Source organism: Crassostrea angulata, chromosome 4, assembly GCF_025612915.1.
Source record: "Crassostrea angulata isolate pt1a10 chromosome 4, ASM2561291v2, whole genome shotgun sequence".
NCBI classification, from domain to species: Eukaryota; Metazoa; Mollusca; class Bivalvia; order Ostreida; family Ostreidae; genus Magallana; species Magallana angulata.
In genome coordinates, this window is record NC_069114.1 from 33,818,969 (window position 1) to 33,843,129 (window position 24,161).

At 32.1% G+C, this 24,161-nt stretch overlaps 1 protein-coding gene across 2 annotated transcripts; it reads left to right on the plus strand.

Annotated features, from left to right (window-relative positions):
* The first annotated feature begins 3,095 nt into the window (after window positions 1–3,095).
* Window positions 3,096–6,312, plus strand: LOC128181981 (scavenger receptor class F member 2-like). Of its 2 annotated transcripts, none has more exons than XM_052850565.1 (6): window positions 3,096–3,268; window positions 3,364–3,416; window positions 3,516–3,644; window positions 4,223–4,313; window positions 4,562–4,611; window positions 4,779–6,312. In XM_052850565.1, the coding sequence occupies exons 1-6, from the start codon at window positions 3,177–3,179 to the stop codon at window positions 4,874–4,876; spliced, it is 513 nt and encodes a 170-aa protein (XP_052706525.1). In that variant the 5' UTR covers window positions 3,096–3,176; the 3' UTR covers window positions 4,877–6,312. The 2 variants fall into 2 exon arrangements, with proteins under 2 accessions (XP_052706525.1, XP_052706526.1); XM_052850566.1 differs by having other exon boundaries at window positions 4,259–4,313.
* The last annotated feature ends 17,849 nt before the right edge of the window (window positions 6,313–24,161 follow it).

Below are 24,161 nucleotides of genomic sequence, written 5' to 3' on the forward strand. Positions count from 1 at the left end.
TAATTGGGGTTATTATAACAGTCAGCTAACGTTTGAATGTCATTTATCGAGTTACCTAATGTGTTGTATATATTTTGACAAATATTAATATTCTGTAAATTTACAAGATTAGCATATGAATACATGTTTGTCACTTTGTATTGTGCGAGTAGCTTGGAATCTGATCCCCTGTCAGTTTTTTAATGATTTTTTGTATATTTGTTCAAATACGTTGATGTATATCTTCGCTCAAGCACTACATATGTACATGTTCAATCTGACAAACAATCATAAAAACAAATATTGTGTGCAATATGTTCTCATTTAGTAATGTTTAAGTTTGAAATATTATTTAGTATTTACTCTTAATATTATCCTCTAGCTAAACTATTTTGGCAAGACTAATAACGAAAAATGAAAGATTAATCACCTGTAAGTAAGTAATGTATTTGTAAAAAAAAAATTATGACAAATAGTGTATCAACAACTGGAAAAATAAGCTTGATGTGTTATATACAGAAGAATATGCTTTATGCTATTTCCGTAATAATTTTTACTAGTCTTTTTTTGTAATTGAATTGATTTAAAAAAAAAGATTAATTGTATGGGCTGAAGAATTTTTTTTATGACCGATATATTTTAAATAAGGAATAAGGAATCATTCTTTGAGTATTATAAGGTGTTAATTTTGGTCGGGGCGTGATCAAATCCAATAAAGCCCAAAGGGCTTTATGATAGATTTGATCACGCCCCGACCGAAATTATCACCTCATAATACTCAAAGAATGATTCCTTATTACTTATATTTTTATAGTTTTTAGCCATCGTTCGGTTAAATACTTAAATAATAAGCAAACCCCGCTGGCGCCTCATTTTGGCGTCATTTGTATTATGGGTTATATAGTACAAAATCGATACGTAGTGTTATCGCAGGCAAAGACACTGGAAAATGAAAATATATTACAATAATCAAGACAATGGTGTCTTGCTTATGATCAGTTTATTGATGTTTTTTTTTTTCAAAATCTAGAATTCAAAATGTTATGTATATTTCACGTTTATTCGAAAAACACTATGTGACTCATAATATAAGAAGGCAAAATACTTTTGTGATAACTAAATTCAAATTAATAGAATGAATAAATGTAAAAGATTGTTATTTTGTTACTTTGAAAATCGTCAAATAATGGTAATTGTAGCATTAATACAATTCTAAAGTTATATATTAGGTTTTACCTTTAAAATAAGGTTTGGTCTCAATATCTGTTTTTAACTTTATGAGCGAAAGACCAAGAAAGTTCTGCTAGCCTGCAGTTCTATCAATGTCCTCGGTGTTGTTTTGCAGTGATTCATTATATGTCCTACCATTGCTTGTATATTCAGGTATATTTTCAACGATCTCCGATCCTCAGCAATGTTCTATAACTCTAAATTAACCGGATTTGTTTTATTCGTATCATAAATCTACCTTTTGTACAGACAAAATTGATTAGTCTTGTAGTGTTGATATTACATAGGTTTTCAACGAACTGCTTGACTTTGTGGTTCCAACGAGACTTACTATACAGAGGTTAAGGGGTTCGGGTTACCGATGCACCGGGGTGCATGGTTTGTTTCGTATTTGATCTAAAGGGCACTTAGTATAAAACACTAACTCGAATCCTTTTTGGGCATAGTACAAGACCACTATTATATAAATATTGCTGCACTTGTTATTAATATTATGAAATGAAAGTATCATTTTCCATGCAAAAGACATTTTTTAATGTCTTTTATTAAAAGACTTATATTAAAAAAAGGCTGATAGGTCAATGACCTACTTTCTGAGTTATTGGTCATCGAATATATTTTGAAAAATCAAGAAAAACTTTTTTACACTACGATTGAGATTTTCTTAATTGTAAAAAAATTACAAATAATTAAACACTTTCAAAAATGAAATAGAGTTTATGAATGGAAGTGGCACTAAATAAATACAAAGCATTATAATTTCAGCTACAATTTTCAAAATATTCCAGTCCAAATTTCCTCTATCAGTTTTCAAATCCCTACGCATTGTTATCCAATTTTTTAAAAAAATTGAATCATGATAATACGAAAACATTTATAGCAGCAAACTACTTATATTGATCTTATTCTGTTGGCATACAATTTATATGAGGTCAATGATCACAATTTTGAGATATGATGTCCTTTATTTTTTTAAAGCATTTTTCAATGTTTTTGCAATTCCTGCCATACGATTATTTTAATGAATAAGTGAGGTAAAAACAAAGAAAAAATATGCAAAATTATTAAGACTAAAATATAAAATCTTATCTTTTAATATTAGAGTACTGCCAAACCTGTTTTAGCGGAGAACAACATTTGCAAAATTTAGTCCGATTTTACTCTGTTTAGCTAAAAGTCTATTTTCGTTTGAGCCTAATTCCATAATAAGATAGAAATATCGAATGTTATGTCAATAATAATTCATTTCATAAATCCTTTTTGTGTTTAGAACAGATTTTACTCATGACATTGAACTGTATACAATCCGAATTTGAGAAATCAAACCCTGGGTAAACAACTCCCTTAAAAAGGTGTTTCAGTTAATGGACAAAATGTGCGTCACACAACGTATCAAGAAAAAAATGTAATTCTTGTCATGTTTCTAGAGGTTTTTTTCTTTAAAGTAAACGAAAGTTTGGTTATTCGGTACTGTGATTTCAGTTTTTGAATAACTAAAACAAAAACAAACTTAATTTTTTTCGGATTTATCTTAAAATTCTTGATATTTCAACCATCTGTGTAGCTAGCTATGTAATCATAAATAGTTTTTGATTTACGGTAGGGAACCAGTTACGGTAAATTCATAAAGAAAACTATTTTATTCTTTGCACAATTCGTATGAAATTTATGCTAAGTATGGGTTACATCGACGTATAATTACCAAAGATCCATTTGCCAATTAAGATCTCATATTCTTTGCCTTCACACGTTTCGGTTAATTGGATGAACAGCATTTCAAAGTTGTTAAACGCATTGTTTTTTTTCTAAATCAAAACATTCCCCAAAAAACTGATTCATCGTTACGGTTTGAATCTTCCGCCTGTATAAAGCAACTTTTTGTCCTGTTTCCTTTCTAATATATCTACTTTGATTTTTTAAAAAAAAGTGTCACTGTTAATGTTTGACTGCATATTTGAGTGAAAGCCATGCGTTACAAGCTCAAAGTTATTCTCCTGACTCTTATTGCAAAAGTCTTTACAAAACAAATGCCAGGAATCTGTTCCAATGGTTCTCAAGGGTTAGTAAATTATTTTTTACTATAATATTTTTGTCTTCTTCTTCTTCAATTGTTTTCAAATTGTAATAAACAGTTTAATTTGTGTTTTAAATTAGAAATCCTATTCAGTGTTGCCGTAATTACATACTTGATGGAAAATCCTGCAAAGGTATTGCTTAAAATATATCAGGGGTTGAAACTTAAAGTAGTATATTTTTTCAAATTCACATAAGATATTTTTATCCAATGTTTCTCATTCTTTGACAAGAATGTTCTCCTGGTACTTTCGGATATAACTGCACAGAAGACTGCCCTCCCCAATTCTATGGGAGATTCTGCAGAGAGAAATGTTCGTGTTGTCCATGTGATAAAATCAATGGATGCTTAAAGATGACTAGTAAGTATGATTGTTATCACATTCATAAATGAAACCAGATATAGAATTTGAAACATTTATTACAAACTTAAAATTATCTCACATTCAGAATGTTTACTTCTATTGCTATATTGAATGCGTAGACATTTTGTAAAAAAATGTGATTCTTTTGTATTTAAAAACAATTAGAATTTTATTAGTTATAACATGATAAAGAAGTGCACAATAGTTAATTTACTTATGAAAAGATCAACATATGATCATAGAAAAGGCAAATGTTTGATACTATATTTTACAAGTATTTACAGTATTTTTTGTGTATCAAAAAATATTTTTTGAGAGAAAATGTAAAAAATATGATATGAATATGATATGATTTGTTTGTTATCAACGAGTGAAGTACCATTTTCTTAATAGAATATGAAGTTCATGATATATATTTTGTGTACAACGAAATATTTTTTTCTCAATTTATTGGATACTCATAAACAATGTATCATTTATCGAATAGAAAGTGTTATTCTGTTGATCTACAATGAACAATTCTACAATTTTACGCCAAAGTGAACCAAAATAATTAAATTATATTTTTTAATCAGATTTCGTTCACTGGCCAACGATTTCCATTTCTTTAGCTGGAAGTCTTGCCATCTGCTTTTCTTTTGGCGTGGCAATCATTTGCATTTTAAGGTAAATTAGCAAAAATAGTATCTTATCAAGTACAAAAAAGTTTTTTCAGAATGGTAATGAATAAATTCGTTGATGAATTAATAAAGGATTTTTTAGAATGTGTATATGATTTTATTTTGAACATTTTAAACCGAATATAACAAAATAAATAAGAAACTGATAAGAAAAATTGTATATAAATTCATAAGTAAAGTTGATAATATTTTAGTGATTGAAATTTGTTCATTTCTTCTCTCATCTAACATAAGAAAAAGAAAACCAAACACTCCGGAGGGATGTGTTGTGTCAAAAACGGATGGTAAGCTGAAATTTTTAAAGTTTCACATACTTTTCATGTTAGTTTATCGGTATATTCTGAGACACTATGGCTTATTTTACGACAAAAATAAATTCATATCATTTTTAAAATGGTTATTCAGAAATTCTTACACAAATATATATCTCTCTTGTTAATCGTTTTTTTAGAAAATGATCTGACAGCCTCTCAAGATATGTATGATTGTCTGGCAAAGGAATCCTATAACGTCCTAACGCTGACGACAACGGATATAGAGCAGTTATAACGTGACATGCATGGCTAATGTGGGCTCGTAAACTTACAAAATATAATTAGAAGAAAATGTCACGGTCACATTAAGAAAATGTTACTATGATAACTGTTGCATACATTATCGCCTGGCCTCAGTTGTAACCCTTTCGACTATTTTATTTTTCAGTGTTGCAATTCCATTGAATTAGTTATTGATTCATAAATTAAAAACATGGAGCGTTCAATAGGGATAGCCGTAAAATTTTGATCATCATTTTTATGAATATTTAATTTTGTTAGCTATTTTTGTTGTCAGCATTGTGTCAATTAAACTGCGTGCAGATTTTATCAACAATACAAGGAACTTCCTAGTATCTTTTTTTATATATCGTTCACTTAATATTTGCATAACGCTATTATTACGTGTATATGTAAGCTTCCGGGTATCAAAATAGAGAAAAACACGTGTTACACCTGTTCATAACAATATCCATTCCACTATCCGGTAAAAAAAACGAGTGATATCATATCATACTTAATAATTGGGATCGCTACAATATGTCAAAGTCAACGATCATCATACTAATCATACATATTTTTTGCTTCTTGTAAAAAGTTCATCACTCTTGGCGACTTGAAAGACAGATGCCAGCTATCAAACAAAAAATTTAACCAATCTCCCATGACTTGGTAAAAGACATTGACAGTTAGTTAAATTCACTCTTAGTCTGTTGTAATTGTTTTGAGCTTTCAAAGAGTAACTTTGTTTATTTCGTATGCTTTTTATTTTTATTTATTTAGGATGAAATAATGCGGTTTAATTGGTTCCAAACATTTTCAAAAATCCTTTGATTTAACCAACATTTTCAAAAGTGTTGTACATATATTACCTGTTTCGACATCTTCATATAGATGAGAATTGTACTACTCTTTGTTAATAATGAAGCGCATGTATTTGCTAATACGCATATTTTTAATTGCTCCACCTTCGTAAACTTATATTATATAACTTTATATCTTATTAAGAAATGAATTTATAACAGAAACTACGATGAAGGAAAATATATATATTTTTTTAAGTTAAAATACCTCTTAACCAAATCATAACTTTCGCCAACTTGTATTATTTTGGGGTTTTTTATGTTTAAATGGTTAAACCATTTAAATTTACCGATAAGAATTTGGATCAGTTTAAATGTAACATTGGCTGATGTAAGAAGGTTGTATCTGTCAATATCTTGTATTGTGATGCGTGTGATGATAGGCACTAACATAAGTTAAATAATATGTTAATATCATGTGAATGGAATCATTGTTTGTCTTAATTGTAAAAATATTAAAACATCAATGAGTTGAACCTCATTCACTGCCTACATTGTATAAAAAAGAGAATTCTTCCGAATTTATTGTTTAAGTGTATTTGTAAATGTAGTTGTTGACCAAATATCAATAATAAAGAGTTTTCTTGTTGTTGGTTTTAACGATTGATATTCACCAGATTGTAGTTAATTGCATACATGACATATTTGTATATAATTATACCCGCACTTTCTAAAGAAAGTTCGGGTATATTGTTGTTACCCTGTTCCGTTCGTCCGTCCGTCCGTCCGTCTGTCACGTTTTACTTTCTCAAACTGCTCTTACATCTTATAAACCAGCAAACTGAACTCTTGGAGTTTGATTTTGGGTATCATGTTGTTTTGTAAAAAGGTTTTAAAAATTCTCTGTTAGTCCTGGGGGTCAAATAATTAGTAAAAAATGACGTTTTTTCACAAAAAACCTTCTTCCTCGAACTCCTCCTACATTTTCAACAGTAGACAAATCATCTTTTGGAATATGTTTTAGGGTATCCTATAGATGCGCAATAAGGTTTCGGAATTTTCAATTTTGTCCTGGGGATCATTTAATGGCTGAAAAATGACGGGTTTTTTTTTTTTACAAAAAAACTGGTTTTAAAAACGTCTTTTTTTTTTGGCAGTAGCCAAATGATCTTCTAGAATATGATTGGGGGTGTCATATTGAGGCGTGATCAGGTTCCAGAATTTTTTTTTTCATTAAGAGGATCAGTGGGCAACACAAAATGACGTTTTTTTTGCAAAAAAAATATGGTTCCCAGAACTCCTCTTACAACTTTTGGAGTAGCTACTTCATCTCTTGGGATATAATTGGGGCTGTCCTATAGATGTGCAATAAGGTTTTAAAAATTTAAATTTCATCCAGGGAGTCAAAAAGTAGCAGAAAATTGACGTTTATCACTAAAAAAAACTAGATGCTGTCATTAGACAGTAATACCCGCACCATGTGTTTGCCCCTAAATAACACTGTTTTATACCAGTTTAATTAAAAATGATGGCTACATGCAAACTCCGGTAATACATTTAAAAATTATAATTTTCATAACTGAAGGATGAGATCCCTGCCCATATGATAATACACATCGTGACATGAGCAGCACTTTATGTGCAATTTGGGGTACAACTGTTTGCAGTGAATTTTCAGTTAATCAATAATCTTAACATTGTATGTCATAGGAAGTATAATGGTCTATATAATTATTACAAACAAAATTAAAAATTAAATTATGCCCCCTCCCCGTGGCGGTTGCCGGTTTTAGATTTGCTTCTGTGTGCCTACATGAACATCATCGTGTGCACAGATTTAGAGAAGGGGTGGGAGTGAGGGGTCCGGATCCCCCCTCCCCATGAAAATTCGTAAATTACCAAAAATACACCTTGGACCCCAATGCTCTTACAGACATGTAAACGCTCTAACCCATTGCGCTTCAATGTTAGGTAATATTATTTAGGGGGGAAAAAATTTTATCAATAGTCAACATACTTTATTGTTTATCTCAATAGGAAGTATACATGTACATCACAATATGCAGGTGTCCTGCACCACCTTAAAGCTGTTATTTACCTAATAAAATAGTGCAAGTGGATTTGAAGAATAGGTCATAAAAATACATGCATGTTACAAATGACTGATCTTTGTCTGAAGTTACGTACACAACACAGGTTTGCATGTCTCATTAGCGGGTACTAGTTTTACCCAGCTCTTCGATTAGATGGGTTCACGTGTATACATACATGGGTGTTGCTAAAACGCGGAACGGAAAACGGAACGGAAGGAAAACGGAAAATCTTATCTAATGTTATTTACCTCATAGATTTGTTAAGTATGCTAAAACGATATACTTTATGTACCTTTTTAATTTTTTTTGAAAGATTAGCAATATTAGATTATTTATTCAAGAATATGTATTTCCTCAAAATTAACAGTACATGCATTGACCACTATATTCTGTCCCAAAATATCCTCGATTCACTTTTTGCTGTATATTTATATATACCTCAGGGTTCAAGCGATTCTCTTTTAGAAGCATTAAACATTCTCATTATTCTTTCTTTAAAACGTCCTCTCTAGCTTATCAGCTGGTATAAATACACGGCTAAAAATAAAGAAGTATACGGGGTTTTGCATTTTAACAGACCCGGATGATGGTGTTGAAAAATTGTTCAAGGTCTTCTGAGTGACTTCCAAATGGAGAAAAGATGTCAACATTTTCCATTATAAATCGTCCAAATGTGCTGCATGAATATTTTGGGATCGACAGACTATAGTCCCAATATATAATCGGAAAATCAAACCAGGCAACGTCTAGAGCTCTCTATTCGGATCATATGTATATAGCTGCTGGAATAAACAACTGCATGCTTTGTAATGCAAACGTAAACAAAATTGCATTGCTAAAAATACTAGTTTCACAAATTACTAGTTTCACAAATTACCGGGTATTTTAATGTTTACTGTATTTTAATTTTTTAATGTCGTCAGTCCTACAATTTTTTTCTTCCATCTCAATGATACTGTATCGTCTGTATGATAAAAGATCGTCTAGAACACCGAAAATTCAATTTTGATGTAAGTATATACATGTACATCATATTTGAAAATAATATAAAAATACTCAAAACACGCATAAAACGCTTTCACTAACTGCGTACGTTACGCTTATATGCCAGCAATACCATATAAGAGAAATAAGTAAAAAGTTATAGCTAATTTGCTCGTTTAATCATGTTAATGTTTCACAATTCGTATACATTTGATTTTTCCGTTTCGTACTCAACTAAAGCCGAATGAATACAATGCTATAATTGATAGACATTCATATGAATATTAATAAGATAGCAACATGTTGATAATCATTCATTAGATATAAATAAAAGATACAAAGTAAATCGTTTCTGGCCAGTCTATACCCTTTTTAAGGGATAAACGTGATGATATTTTCCATTCCGTTCCGTTTTCCGTTCCGCGTTTTAGCAACACCCATACATACATGTCTGTGTTTTCCGTATGCAGAAAAGGATTACGGTAGTTAAGATCAGCTAAAGGAATTCATTATTGTGTTTTAATTGGATGATCATTATGATGTTGACCAATTTAGGTAAGCATAATATATGTAGTAGCAGTAGCACAATATAATAAGATGCCAGCATGGGATTCCTGCCAGCATACATACACATGTATATAAGTTCTACTTTCACTTTCTAAATGTAATCTCCCTTTGACAGCATACTGTATCATCATCTTTTAATATTTAGATAAGCTTATCATCGTTACCTATCCTATCGCATTTGTAAAGTTTCTGTCATTTTAGTTGCAAAAGTTATTTTTTTCATTTGTCAGACTGCATGCACTGTTGAGTTGACCCCATATTGACCCTGTATAAACAATTTCTTATTAAATTTGTGTATTTCATATGTAAGTAAGTGTAGACACTTATATTTTTTATATGAGTAATAATAGGAAGGAAGGAGTATTTCTTTCTTAATGTATTATAATGCATCAAATACAATGTAGGTCATGACCTTATGGGACTGTTCTGACCCCACGAAACAGGAAAATACAAAATATCTTCTAAAGTCATTATGATGCATCAACTGGTGTAAAGTACATTAATGACCCCCAGGTGTTGTCTTTTAAGAATAACATTTTTTACCAGTTTATAAAAGTTTTTAGACACCCAAATTATATTTTGATTTTAAAGTAAATCCACCCTCCTGTTACGTCATACATTTTACATAAACCATGAATTCATTAAAATTCTTGCAAGTAGATTTGTAATTTCTATGTTATCATAGGTGCACATCAAAAACTCAAATTATTGTTTACTTGGAGATATTTAATAAGCTTTTTTCATCCTTATATTCGACATAATTCAATAATGACAAAGGGAAATAACTCTTTTCTACTTTTCTCCAAGTGATATATCTAAATGCTATAATTTTTCTTATGTAAACAATTTTTTCTTTTTTAAAAAATTATTTTTAGTTTTCTGGCAAAGTAAGCAATAAAATTTAAATAGACAAACAAGTATCTATCCACTTATATTTAATTTTTAAACAAAAAAAGTGTGATTTTCAGATGATAATTTCAGCTTTTGGTTTTTATTACCTTAAATCTTAAATAGTATGGAAACATATATATCTTATTCATTTTTTGATAAAATTCAAGTCCAGTAAGTTAAAAAAAGTTAAGTTTTTAACTTTGAACCCATGATTTTATAGGTACGGAGTTGCCTTAATAGATTATTCGACAAGGAAGGGGGGGGGGGGAGAGAACAGTTTATATTTGAGTTTGTTTGGGAGTGGGGGTTCCAAGTCATATATTTGACAATTTTTTTATGTAATTTAAAATAAGACTAAGCCATACTACAGTCATGAACATGAATAGTATAGAACAAAACACAAACTAATACATGTACATGTATATATACATAGGAAGTATTACAAAACAGATGATTGATCTATATCTGGGTTCTTAAATTGAATCATATATCATGTACATATTATATTATTGTTTCTTTGTTCAATGCATTTAAGATGGTATGTAGGTCATGATCCCAAGTGCTCTTCCTGAAATTATCAAATATCATAAAAACCATTGAGATCCCCACCTTAATCCAAAGATATTATTCCTCCTTAGGTCATGCAGGCGCATCAGATCATTATGGCATGTAAGTCATGACCCTAAGGGGTCATCCTGACCCCCTTAGAATCAGAAATTGTCAATTATCTTTAAATGATTGATGTTTGATGATCCTATCTCTATTTAATCTTTATTAATTATTAAGTCTCCTGAATGAAGTTTAGAGACTTATTGTTTTTGTACGGTTCTTAATACATGTATATATTCTTCATCTTCTTTTTCTTCTTTCCCGCTCTGAACTTGTTTCTCAGAGATGGCTGAACATAATTGTACAAAACTCTAGGATATGATAGGCCTGCAAATCTAGTTGTGCACCCTGGTTTGATTTTTCTCATTTTGGGTTAGACAACCACTTTTCGGGGGAGGGGGGGGGGGGGAGGGGGTGTCAAAAGGGTGTGGGGTCTAACATTGAACCTTGTAGAAAGAATCATAGACTCTATTGTAAATGTTTACTTGAAAACGGACAAAGATAATAATATAGGGTTTTCATAATCATTTATTGGCTGTTACTGGCAATATATAGGGTTTATTAGATCTAACCCCTGGGGTCATCCCCACCCCCCAGGAATTTGAAATTACCATATATCTCAGAAACTGTTATAACCATGACCCCTAAACCATATATATTCATGTTTCTGATGTCAAGGGGCATCAAATGTTATGTAGGTCATGAGCCCTGTGGGTGGTCCTGACGCCCTCAACAGCAAGTCCCTTAATATCTTCAAAACAGTTGAGATCCCCACCCTTAAACCATATATATTCTTGTACCTTGTGTCAAGGGGCATCAAACGGTATGTAGGTCATGGGCCCCGGGGGTTGTCATGACCCCCCTTGAACAGGAAGTGCACGAATATCTCGAAAACGGTTGAGATCCCCACCCCTTAACCATATATATTCTTGATCCTTAAAAGGCATCAAAAGGTATGTACCGGTAGGTAATGGGCCTCAGGGTTAAATTTAATTTTTCAAAACCGTAATGCACATCTATGGAACAGTTCCTTTCATATCCCAAGATATGATGTGTCTATCCATTAAATCATAAAAGGAGTTCTAGGATCTATGTTTTTTTTAAGTGATAAACGTCAATTTTCTGCTACATTTTGACTCCCTGGATGAAATTTAAATTTTGAAAACCTTACTGCACATCTATAGAACAGTCCCTATCATATCCCAAGATATGATTGTCTATCCATTAAATCATAAGAGGAGCTCTTGGATCAATGTTTGATTTTTTAGTGATAAACGTCAATTTTCTGCTACTATTTGACTCCCAGGATGAAATTTAAATTTTTAAAACCTTATTGCACATCTATAGGACAGCCCCAATTATATCCCAAGAGATGATGTAGCTACTCCAAAAGTTGTAAGAGGAGTTCTGGGAACCATATTTTTTTTGCCAAAAAACGTCATTTTTTGTTGCCCATTGATCCCCTTAATTAAAAAAAAAATTCTTGAACCTGATCATGCCTCAATATGACACCCCCAATCATATTCTAGAAGATCATTTGGCTACTGCTTAAAAAAATGACGTTTTTTAAACCAGTTTTTTTGTAAAAAAAAACATCATTTTTTAGCCATTAAATGACCCCCAGGACAAAATTGAAAATTCCGAAACCTTATTGCGCATCTATAGGATACCCTAAAACATATTCCAAAAGATGATTTGTCTACTTTTGAAAATGTAGGAGGAGTTCGAGGAAGAAGGTTTTTTGTGAATAAACGTCATTTTTTACCAATTATTTGACCCCCAGGACTAACAGAGAATTTTTTAAACTTTTTTACTAAACAACATGATACCCCAAATCAAACTCCAAGAGTTCAGTTTGCTGGTTTATAAGATGTAAGAGCAGTTTGAGAAAGTAAAACGTGACAGACGGACGGACGGACAGACGGACGGACGGACGGAACAGGGTAACAACAATAAACCCGAACTTTCTTTAGAAAGTGCGGGTATAAAAACCATAGATCCTAGAACTCCTTTTATGATTTAATGGATAGACACATCATATCTTGGGATATGATAGGAACTGTTCCATAGATGTGCATTACGGTTTGAAAAAGTAAATTTAACCCTGAGGTCCATTACCTACCGGTACATACCTTTTGATGCCCTTTAAGGATCAAGAATATATATGGTTAAGGGGTGGGGATCTCAACCGTTTTCGAGATATTCGTGCACTTCCTGTTCAAGGGGGGTCATGACCACCCCCGGGGCCCATGACCTACATACCGTTTGATGCCCCTTGACAAAAGGTACAAGAATATATATGGTTTAAGGGTGGGGATCTCAACTGTTTTGAAGATATTAAGGGACTTGCTGTTTGAGGGGGTCAGGACCACTCACAGGGCCCATGACCTACATAACATTTGATGCCCCTTGACATCAGAAACATGGATATATATGGTTTAGGGGTCATGATTATAACAGTTTCTGAGATATATGGTAATTTCAAATTCCTGGGGGGGGGGGGGGGGTGGGGATGACCCCAGGGGTCAGATCTAATAAACCCTATATATTGCCAGTAACAGCCAATATATGATTATGAAAACCCTATATTATTATCTTTGTCCGTTTTCAAGTTACCATTTACAATAGAGTCTACGATTCTTCCTACAAGGTTCAATGGTAGACCCCACACCCTTTTGACACCCCCCTTCCCCCCCCCCCTCCCCCGAAAAGTGGTTGTCTAACCCAAAATGAGAAAAATCAAACCAGGGTGCACAACTAGATTTGCAGGCCTATTATATCCTAGAGTTTTGTACAATTATGTTCAGCCATCTCTGAGAAACAAGTTCAGAGCGGGAAAGAAGATGAAGAATAATAATACATGTATTAAGAACCGTACAAAAACAATACGTCTCCAAACTTCATTCAGGAGACTTAATAATTAATAAAGATTAAATAGAGATAGGATCATCAAACATCAATCATTTAAAGATAATTGACAATTTCTGATTCTAAGGGGGTCAGGATGACCCCTTAGGGTCATGACTTACATGCCATAATGATCTGATGCGCCTGCATGACCTAAGGAGGAATAATATCTTTGGATTAAGGTGGGGATCTCAATGGTTTTTATGATATTTGATAATTTCAGGAAGAGCACTTGGGATCATGACCTACATACCATCTTAAATGCCTTGAACAAAGAAACAATAATATAATATGTACATGATATATGATTCAATTTAAGAACCCAGATATAGATCAATCATCTGTTTTGTAATACATGTACTTCCTATGTATATATACATGTATATTAGTTTGTGTTTTGTTCTATACTATTCATTTTCATGAATGTAGTATGGCTTAGTCTTATTTCAAATTACATTAAAAAATTGTCAAATAAATGACTTGGAACCCCCACTCCCAAACAAACTCAAATATAAACTGTTCTCCCCCCCCCCCCTCCTTTGTCGAATGATCTATTAAAATCAAAATATAATTTGGGTGTCTAAAAACTTTTATAAACTGGTAAAAAATGTTATTCTTAAACAAAATTACATTACACCTTGCATAATTGACAAATGATCTATTGAGATACGATCAGAGGTCATATTTTTACCTTGGGATCAATAAGTAGTATTAATTGACAAGTTAAAATTAATTAATAACAATAAATGATTCAAATTATAAATGTTTATACTCCACATTCATCCCCCCCCCAATCTAACCTGCTTATAAAGATTCAGTCTTCTTTAATACATTCTTACATGTGTACAGTAGCAAATTTTAAATCATTTCTTGATTGCTTTTTCTCTCGTGATTCACATTAACATTTTGGAAATTGCTTAATTCAATTTTTAAGATTTATAAACAAAATGTTATATGCATCACTGCCATGTGTATTCACCTATTTGGGGCAATTGTAAAGTCTCCTAAACAAAGCAGTGACATCATTAGGCTAGGAATTACCCACATGGATCAAACACTACTGTATAACATATGAATAAGATAAAATACATTATTATTTCTAGTTCTAAAATGTCAGGGTGTCTCCAAGGGGGCATAATCTTACAATACAATTTTACGCACAATGACACAAAGAGCAAAAATAAATTAAACGGTTTAGGGATGAGGATCTCAGATCTCAGAAGATAACAAAATATACAGTGTATCATATCATTTCCTATTTCATAAAGGCGGGGGGGGGGGGGGGGGGGTTAAAGACAACACCTGGGGGTCTTAATGTACTTTACACCAGTTGATGCATCATAATGACTTTAGAAGATATTTTGTATTTTCCTGTTTCGTGGGGTCAGAACAGTCCCATAAGGTCATGACCTACATTGTATTTGATGCATTATAATACATTAAGAAAGAAATACTCCTTCCTTTCTATTATAACTCATATAAAAAATATAAGTGTCTACACTAACTTACATATGTAATACACAAATGTAATAAGAAATTGTTTATACAGGGTCAATATGGGGTCAACTCAACAGTGCATGCAGTCTGACAAATGAAAAAAAATAACTTTTGCAACTAAAATGACAGAAACTTTACCAATGCGATAGGATAGGTAACGATGATAAGCTTGTTTAAATATTAAAAGATGATGATACAGTATGCTGTCAAAGGGAGATTACATTTAGAAAGTGAAAGTAGAACTTATATACATGTGTATGTATGCTGGCAGGAATCCCATGCTGGCATCTCATTATATTGTGCTACTGCTACTACATGTATTATGCTTACCTAAATTGGTCTACACCATAATGATAATCCAATTAAAACACAATAATGAATTCCTTTAGCCGATCTTAACTACCGTAATCCTTTTCTGCATACGGAAAACACAGACATGTATGTATGGGTGTTTTTAAAACGCGGAACGGAAAGGAAAATATCATCACGTTAATCGCTTAATGAGGCCGGGTCTAATTTTTTCAGCCCTAGATTTTTTAATGACATTTTTTACATTTTTTTTAAACTTCTGCCCTATGGATTTCTTTTTCTGTTCTACATATTAAAGTTATTGCTAAAAGGCATCAAATGTATGGAACGCCAAATTAACATATATTCAAATATTTGTACCTCTCTTCAAATAATTGTACCTATCTTCAATTAATTGTGCCTATCTTCAAATCCTTTGAAGATAGGTACAATTGAATTAAAGATAGGTACAATTGAATTAAAGATAGGTACAATTGAATTGAAGATAGGTGTAAATAATTATACCTATCTCTAAATAATTATACCTAGGTACAAATGAATTATACCTAGGTACAAATGAATTATACCTATCTTCAATTCAATTAAAGATAGGTTCAATTGAATTATACCTATCTCTAATTCATTTGAAGATAGGTAAAATTCATTTAAAGATAGGTACAATTGATTTGAAGATAGGTTCAATTCAATTATATCTAGGTTCAATTTGTTTTGTGTATTGTTGAAAATAATGAACGCTCCCTTGAAGACATTTCAACATGGAGGGAAACGAAGGAAGCACCAAAATGCCTCATTTGAGCACAAATATATAACATCTTAGTTTGAATCTAAGTGTTTAAATGTATTTCCCCAATTTTCAGTTTGATAATGAAAGTATTTTGACATAAATAGCGATTTTTAACATGTGTAGACATTGGGTTAAAAACGATAACTCTTGCATGAATTGCTTTTCACTCGAATAGAGGTGTGAAATTTTATTCCCATAATAGAATAACTAAGAATTGAAAATAACAGTTTATCAGCTTTTAATTTTTGATATAAGAATTTGACATGATAATATGAAAATTTAATGAAAGAGTTGTCCTTTTTGGAAGATTGCATTTTAATCAATAACCACGAAAATCGACTGATTTATTCAAAAAATTAACTTTATATACAATAACTATCTATATACAATACTAAACATACACTCTTTTTGGCGTAATAATGGGCATTTTGGTGTTTTTGAAGGGTATTTCGGTGTTTTCACCGGGTATTTCGGTAAATCCCGGGTATTTCGGTAATTCTAAGTACCGGGGAAGCACCAACAACCCCTCTATTTGATGGGGTATCAAGTGCCTATGGACATTTTTGAAAATAAAGATAAAAAATATTAAAATCATGCATTCTGACTGTATTTTGGTCGAAACGTTCTATATAAAACAATTAATTTAAGAAATGAAGATAATAATTTTTCTATTGATCGACGTATCGCATTGATGAAAAAGTTTTCCGGTCAATTTTTTCTTTGATACGTCGATCAACAGAAAGATAATTATCATCATTTCTTATCATTTAATAAAACATTTTCAAATCAAAAACTTTGAAGTGTCTTTGATCAAAAATGTAAATAATGTAAATGAAGCGTCGCGTATGAATACAAAACAACAACAGCAACAATATTCAAAATGGATGCGCCTTCATCTGATATGCAGTACTATAAAGGGAGTATTCATTATTGCCAATATTTTAGTAATTGAAGATTCAATTCAATTGTACCTATCTTTAATTCAATTGTACCTATCTTCAATCCATTGCATTTGTACCTATCTTCAAATCAATTGTACCTATCTTCAAATGAATTAAAGATAGGTATAATTGAATTGTACCTATCTCTGATTCAATTTGAAGATAGGTACAATTGAATTGAAGATAGGTACAATTGAATTGAAGATAGGTACAATTATTTGAAGATAGGTACAAATATTTGAATATATGTTAATTTGGCGTTCCATACAAATGGTCAAATAAAAAAACCTTTTACCTCCTGGTTTGTTCCATGGATCTTATCAAAGTTGTTTTTTTGTACACCCAATTTCCCAGTTTCTCAGATAATGGCTATTTTTTATTTGACAAAAGCGGAAATGGTGATCTTTATAGTATTATTAAAACATTCAGACATACATGTATTTAAGTAATAAATTAATATGTAACATCACATATTAAGGGTAATTAATATAAAATACATGGTTTCTGTCTTAAAATATATTAATTAAGCTATATTTAGGCGGGTTAAGAAAACGTGAGAGGGCTAGGCTTGCTGAACCCTCCTCACGTTTTCGACCCGAGCCCAAATATAGCTTATACTTCGATACATTTATGTTTATTCCACAATATAAAATCAATTTTACGCATCAAACGAGCTATTTTCAACAAATTTCGCTGAATATCTGCAGTTGAAACTATCACGCCATGGCGTCAACAACGCAAAAAGATGACGTCACAATACAAATGAAACGCTGCGCGAAAGCGTGCGTACTCGTTCTGTACTCGGCCTCGTTAAAAAGGGTATAGACTGGCCAGAAACGATTTACTTTGTATCTTTTATTTATATCTAATGAATGATTATCAACATGTTGCTATCTTATTAATATTCATATGAATGTCTATCAATTATAGCATTGTATTCATTCGGCTTTAGTTGAGTACGAAACGGAAAAATAAACGAATTGTGAAACATTAACATGATTAAACGAGCAAATTAGCTATAACTATTTACTTATTTCTCTTATATGGTATTGCTGGCATATTAGCGTAACGTACGCAGTTAGTGAAAGCGTTTTATGCGTGTTTTGAGTATTTTTATATTATTTTCAAATATGATGTACATGTATATACTTACATCAAAATCGAATTTTCGGTGTTCTAGACAATCTTTTATCATACAAACGATACAGTATCATTGAGATGGAAGAAAAAACCGTAGGACTAACGACATTAAAAATCAAAATACAGTAAACATTAAAATACCCGGTAATTTGTGAAACTAGTAATTTGTGAAACTAGTATTTTTAGCAATGCAATTTTGTTTTCGTTTGCATTACAAAGCATGCAGTTGTTTATTCCAGCAGCTATATTCATATGATCCGAATAGAGAGCTCTAGATTTTGCCTGGTTTGATTTTCCGATTATATATTGGGACTATAGTCTGTCGATCCCAAAATATTCATGCAGCACATTTGGACGATTTATAATGGAAAATGTTGACATCTTTTCTCCATTTGGAAGTCACTCAGAAGACCTTGCACAATTTTTCAACACTATCATCCGGGTCTGTTAAAATGCAAAACCCCGTATACTTCTTTATTTTTAGCCGTGTATTTATACCAGCTGATAAGCTAGAGAGGACGTTTTAAAGAAAGAATAATGAGAATGTTTAATGCTTCTAAAGGAGAATCGCTTGAACCCTGAGGTATATATAAATATACAGCAAAAAGTGAATCGAGGATATTTTGGGACAGAATATAGTGGTCAATGCATGTACTGTTAATTTTGAGGAAATGAATATTCTTGAATAAATAATCTAATATTGCTAATCTTTCAAAAAAAATTAAAAAGGTACATAAAGTATATCTTTTTAGCATACTTAACAAATCTATGAGGTAAATAACATTAGATAAGATTTTCCGTTTTCCTTCCGTTCCGTTTTCCGTTCCGCGTTTTAGTAACACCCATGTATGTATACACGTGAACCCATCTAATCGAAGAGCTGGGTAAAACTAGTACCCGCTAATGAGACATGCAAACCTGTGTTGTGTACGTAACTTCAGACAAAGATCAGTCATTTGTAACATGCATGTATTTTTATGACCTATTCTTCAAATCCACTTGCACTATTTTATTAGTTAAATAACAGCTTTAAGGTGGTGCAGGACACCTGCATATTGTGATGTACATGTATACTTCCTATTGAGATAAACAATAAAGTATGTTGAATATTGATTAAATATTTAGCCCACAAATAATGTTACCTAACATTGAAGCGCAATGGGTTAGAGCGTTTACATGTCTGAAAGAGCATTGGGATCCAAGGTGTATTTTTGGTAATTTACGAATTTTCATTGGGAGGGGGGGTCCGGACCCCTCACTCCCACCCCTTCTCTAAATCTGTGCACACGATGATGTTCATGTAGGCACACAGAAGCAAATCTAAAACCGGCAACCGCCACAGGGAGGGGGCATAATTTAATTTTTAATTTTGTTTGTAATAATTATATAGACCATTATACTTCCTATGACATAAAATGTTAAGATTATTGATTAACTGAAAATTCACTGCAAACAGTTCTACCCCAAATTGCACGTAAAGTGCTACTCATGTCACGATGTGTATTATCATATGGGCAGAGATCTCATCCTTCAGTTATGAAAATTTTAATTTTTAAATGTATTACCGGAGTTTGCATGTAGCCTTCATTTTTAATTAAACTGGTACAAAACAGTGTTATCTAGGGGCAAACACATGGTGCGGGTATTACTGTCTATTGACAGCATCTAGTTTAAATTAATTTTTAATTTCCATCATTTACAAACGACAAGAAAAAGTAAACCTGCCCAGTATTAGCATCTTTTTTTTAATTTTCAAATGAATATAGCAAATTTAGTCTGTTTGGTATTATTAAAAAAAAACCGTAACTTGTATATCAATCAAGAGGGCAAATAACACAAATATTTGGTCGGTACGGTATGAGTGGGTGGCTACAAGGAGAGTAGATTCTTTATAGAGAGGCCTACTAAAAGGAGACAAGAAGTCGAGAATGGAACCCTCATCCAAAAATATTTAAGGATGTGTTGGATGAGGGTCTTCGAATAAGCTGTATCGCGTGACACTAGTCCACGTGTACATTGTTTAAAGAAATCAAAATAAAAGCTATTAATATCACTACTGAATACTATTCACCCATAGTGCAATAATATAAGGCCTTACCTGGCCAAACTAGGAGTCATTTCACAGCAACCTATATAATTATATTGTGTAGTGGTGGGATTTAACGATATTTGGTTCTGCATCAAAAGAAATGTAAGGAGGGGTAATTAAACCCTCGTTGCCTTACTGCATATTCAAAAAATGACCTTCATCACTCACATCCTTAAGGATTCTTGCATTAGGGTTCCATTTACCCTCATTGAGCCTTCAGGCTTTAATATGGTTTAATTGGAATCCTTAAAGCAATTAAGATAACAAAATTAAAACATCAACATAATTAGAGAAAATAGTATAACAACATTTTAAAAAGAAAAGAGATATTTATCGATCAAATTTAATAATACGCAATACATACTCCCAAGTCTGATATATCGATATTATCAAGAAAACACCACAGTCTATGCAGTTCATAGTTCACTAGCACTAACGCACAAATTGTCCAAGTGACCATGTTCCTCATGTGCATTCATTAGAATAATCCTTAAACTGTATCCGGGTACTCGTAAAATCGGCCCATCGATGAAAGTCAAACCGCTTCTATGAGAAAACATTTCTTAGATGAGCTAAAAAATAGTATCAGAATAAATGCTTCTGAATTCTCTTTTATAAGATTTGTAAAATGTTTTTGCCCCATTGACAGTTCCTAAAATGTCTTCAAGTTGCACACCTCTAGCAAAAGCTACTGAGGTAGAAGTACCCCTGTAAGAAACTTTCTCACTAATACCAGCTTTTTTCAGTATTTCTTTCAGCCATCAAGTAACTGTACAAGTTGAAATTTAATCATCAGTTTCAAATGAAACCAATAATTTGCTCGTTTCATCACATTGGATACCAGGGTTGTGTTGCCAACTTCAGTACAACTATAATTCCCTTGCTCGCCTGATCGTCCTCCAACTTCTGTAAACTCTCCTAATCAGACTGAAAGTAGAAAAGATATAAGGTTTAAAATCTGAGCAATTGAAAGTAAAAGCAAAAGAATCCGGAAACCAGGAAATATAATTTTCTAATTGTCTTTTTTGTCTAAATGCAAAAGATTCATGTCCGGATAAAAAAAAAATATCGTATTTAATTCATCAAAGATCTTTTCATTTAATTTCCATTATTTTGAATCACTAAAAGATCTGGACATGTAATCAGCTGTAACATTATTTTCCCCCGCAAAATGAACAGCAGACATGAGTATATTCTTATTATCAAGCTAAATTCAAGTAGTTTTTGCCTCTTCTAATAATGAATACAGATCCACCTTGATTAACAATGTATGAAACAGCAGCACTTTTAAATGTGTATATTTGTATAATCTGAGATAAACTCTATAATACAAATTTGATCGCCATAATTTCTATTAAAATATAAAAAAGGTATCTGCAAAACTCAGGCACAAGGCATCACGGGGGGCCCACTTTTTCTCGCAGGAACAAATTTTTTAAAAATTTACATATAAAAAAATGAATTATCATGGAGTTGGCCCCCCTCCACTTTTTAGGGAGTACGTAGAGAATCGATATGAAAATAAGGAAATTAGTAGTGAAAATGAAGTTAAATAGTACGCCCCCCCGCCCCCTCCTCTCCAACGGATTAGATTTTTGAAGAAGACGTCGATGTCGGGAAATCTGAAACTGGTTCTGTTTTTGACCATCTGCCACCAGTGATTTTACCATTTAGATTTCCACCCCATCCAGCTTTTGAAGCATCAGTTTCCAAATAAATATCTACTTTTGGATCCCGTATTCATTTGCCATTCCTAGGTGTATTTTTTTTAATAAATAAATTCGTTAAAGGATATATCACTTATCATAATTGTTATTCTCTTTGGCCAAAGCTTGAACTTTTTCTCTGTCTAAGTATCTAAACAATAGATTAATGGCATGAAGTAAATTATCCTATTAGTCTTGCAATTTCCCTAATAAAACATACTTTTTTGTTTAAAAGAAAGTTACAATAAGAAATAATTTTCTCAACTTTTTCATCTGGTAGATATACCTTGAATTTGATAAACTGAGTTTGAATTTGAGTCTGAAATATGACCCAAATATTGTATTTCTTGAGATGGTATTAAAACCGATTTTTCTCGGTTTAAAACAAATCCTATGTTTTCTATTAAATTGACTAAAAAGTTTGCATCACGTTAACATTTAGCAAAATCAACGAGTTATCAGTATGATAAAATATATTCATTACTGTCGTATAAAAGCAATAATAGGCTTCATCAATTTTGTGAAAACTCTGGGAGCTGATGCCAAACCATTGATCAAGAGCTCCTTTCCAGAAAAATTGTAAATACTTTCTGTCATTTTTATAAATGGGCTCTGACAAACAAGCATACTTTAAATCAATTGTACAGACAAAAAATGAGTTTCTTTTTATTAAAGATAAAACCACATCTAAAGATTTCATATCAAAATGGTGATATGTAATAAATTCATTTAATTCCATTAAATTAACCACCGGTTTTTTTTCAAACTTGCTTATACTTATTGCATTTTTATTCAGAAAATCTATGACCTTTTGTTCTACTATATCCGTTTGTTTTTCATTAAATTTGCTAGGAACAGGAATTTTGTTTTGAAAAGGAAGTTCATCAAACTCAATTTTGTAACCTTATATTGTATTAAGAATCCATGAATCTGAAGTAATCTTCTTCCGTTCTCTTATCTTGTTTGCTAAACACCCAGCAACAAAATTTAAGTTACTCATATCTAATAATTCTGTTGGTATATCTATCCGGAGCTTCATTTTCCCCCTGAAGGATTTGATTGATTACAAGGAAAGGCAGGTGGTAATTGCTTGTTAATTTTTGACACACCAGTTATTTCTTTTATACGTTCTGTAATGACAGAGGGGAAAAGCATGTTTTCTTCAATTGGAGTTGTTGCAGCACACAATCGTTGTAATCTTTTATGTAAAAAACGGCCTGAGAATAAATCGTCTTACATTCAAGTCGCTAATCGCATTGCACGCCAGAGTAATTGCATCTTAAACACATTTTTAAGCTTTTTTCATTTGTCTTAAACATTTAAGCAAGGGAAATCATGGGGACTATAGATAGCCCGAGAAATCTTTGCGCATCTTGCAATATTTTGTCTCTTTGTTGGACATAGGCAATAGATTATTCCAGATTTTATTAATGGTGGAACAAGAGTTTTACAGTTCTCTAAAATTTGGACTTCATCTAATTATTCTAAAACAAGAGTCCTTTGGGTACAACCCATTTTAATGAACTCAGCCATATTTTTCAAAATCGACTCAGAAAATATTTTTCTCCTCAATAGTTTTGGCATCGGAAATCAGATTTATCATAATCAAAGACCACCTCTGGGGCAATAAAAATTGAGAACAATTCGTTACGATATTTTGTTCGGCATGATCGAAATCCGATTCCGGAGAACATTCTATCACCCGTTCTAGGTTCACGCCGGTAGTCCCCCCGAAGTGCATGGATTGTTGTTATTATCGTTATTTTCTGTTCTCTTAAGAAATTCATTTAGCAACTAGAATAATTATAAAGGATTAAAGTATTGGGGTTTTTTTCTTGGTTTTTTTTTATTTTATTGTTACCTTTTTCGCAGGAACTTATTCCTTTACCTTTCCCGGTTGCAGAAGTAGAAGCCACGCTTCTTGTGTTTTGGTCGGTCGGCATTTTCGTTTTGCATGTTCGTTTCAACCTCCGAATCCGAC

Bases quoted from the DNA above. Each gene is read 5' to 3' on its own strand.
- LOC128181981 (XM_052850565.1), top strand. From the start codon at position 3,177: ATGCGTTACAAGCTCAAAGTTATTCTCCTGACTCTTATTGCAAAAGTC. The intron at 4,314-4,561 runs GTAAATTAGCAA...ATCTAACATAAG, and splicing joins GCAATCATTTGCATTTTAAG to AAAAAGAAAACCAAACACTC. The intron at 4,612-4,778 runs GTAAGCTGAAAT...TCGTTTTTTTAG, and splicing joins TGTTGTGTCAAAAACGGATG to AAAATGATCTGACAGCCTCT.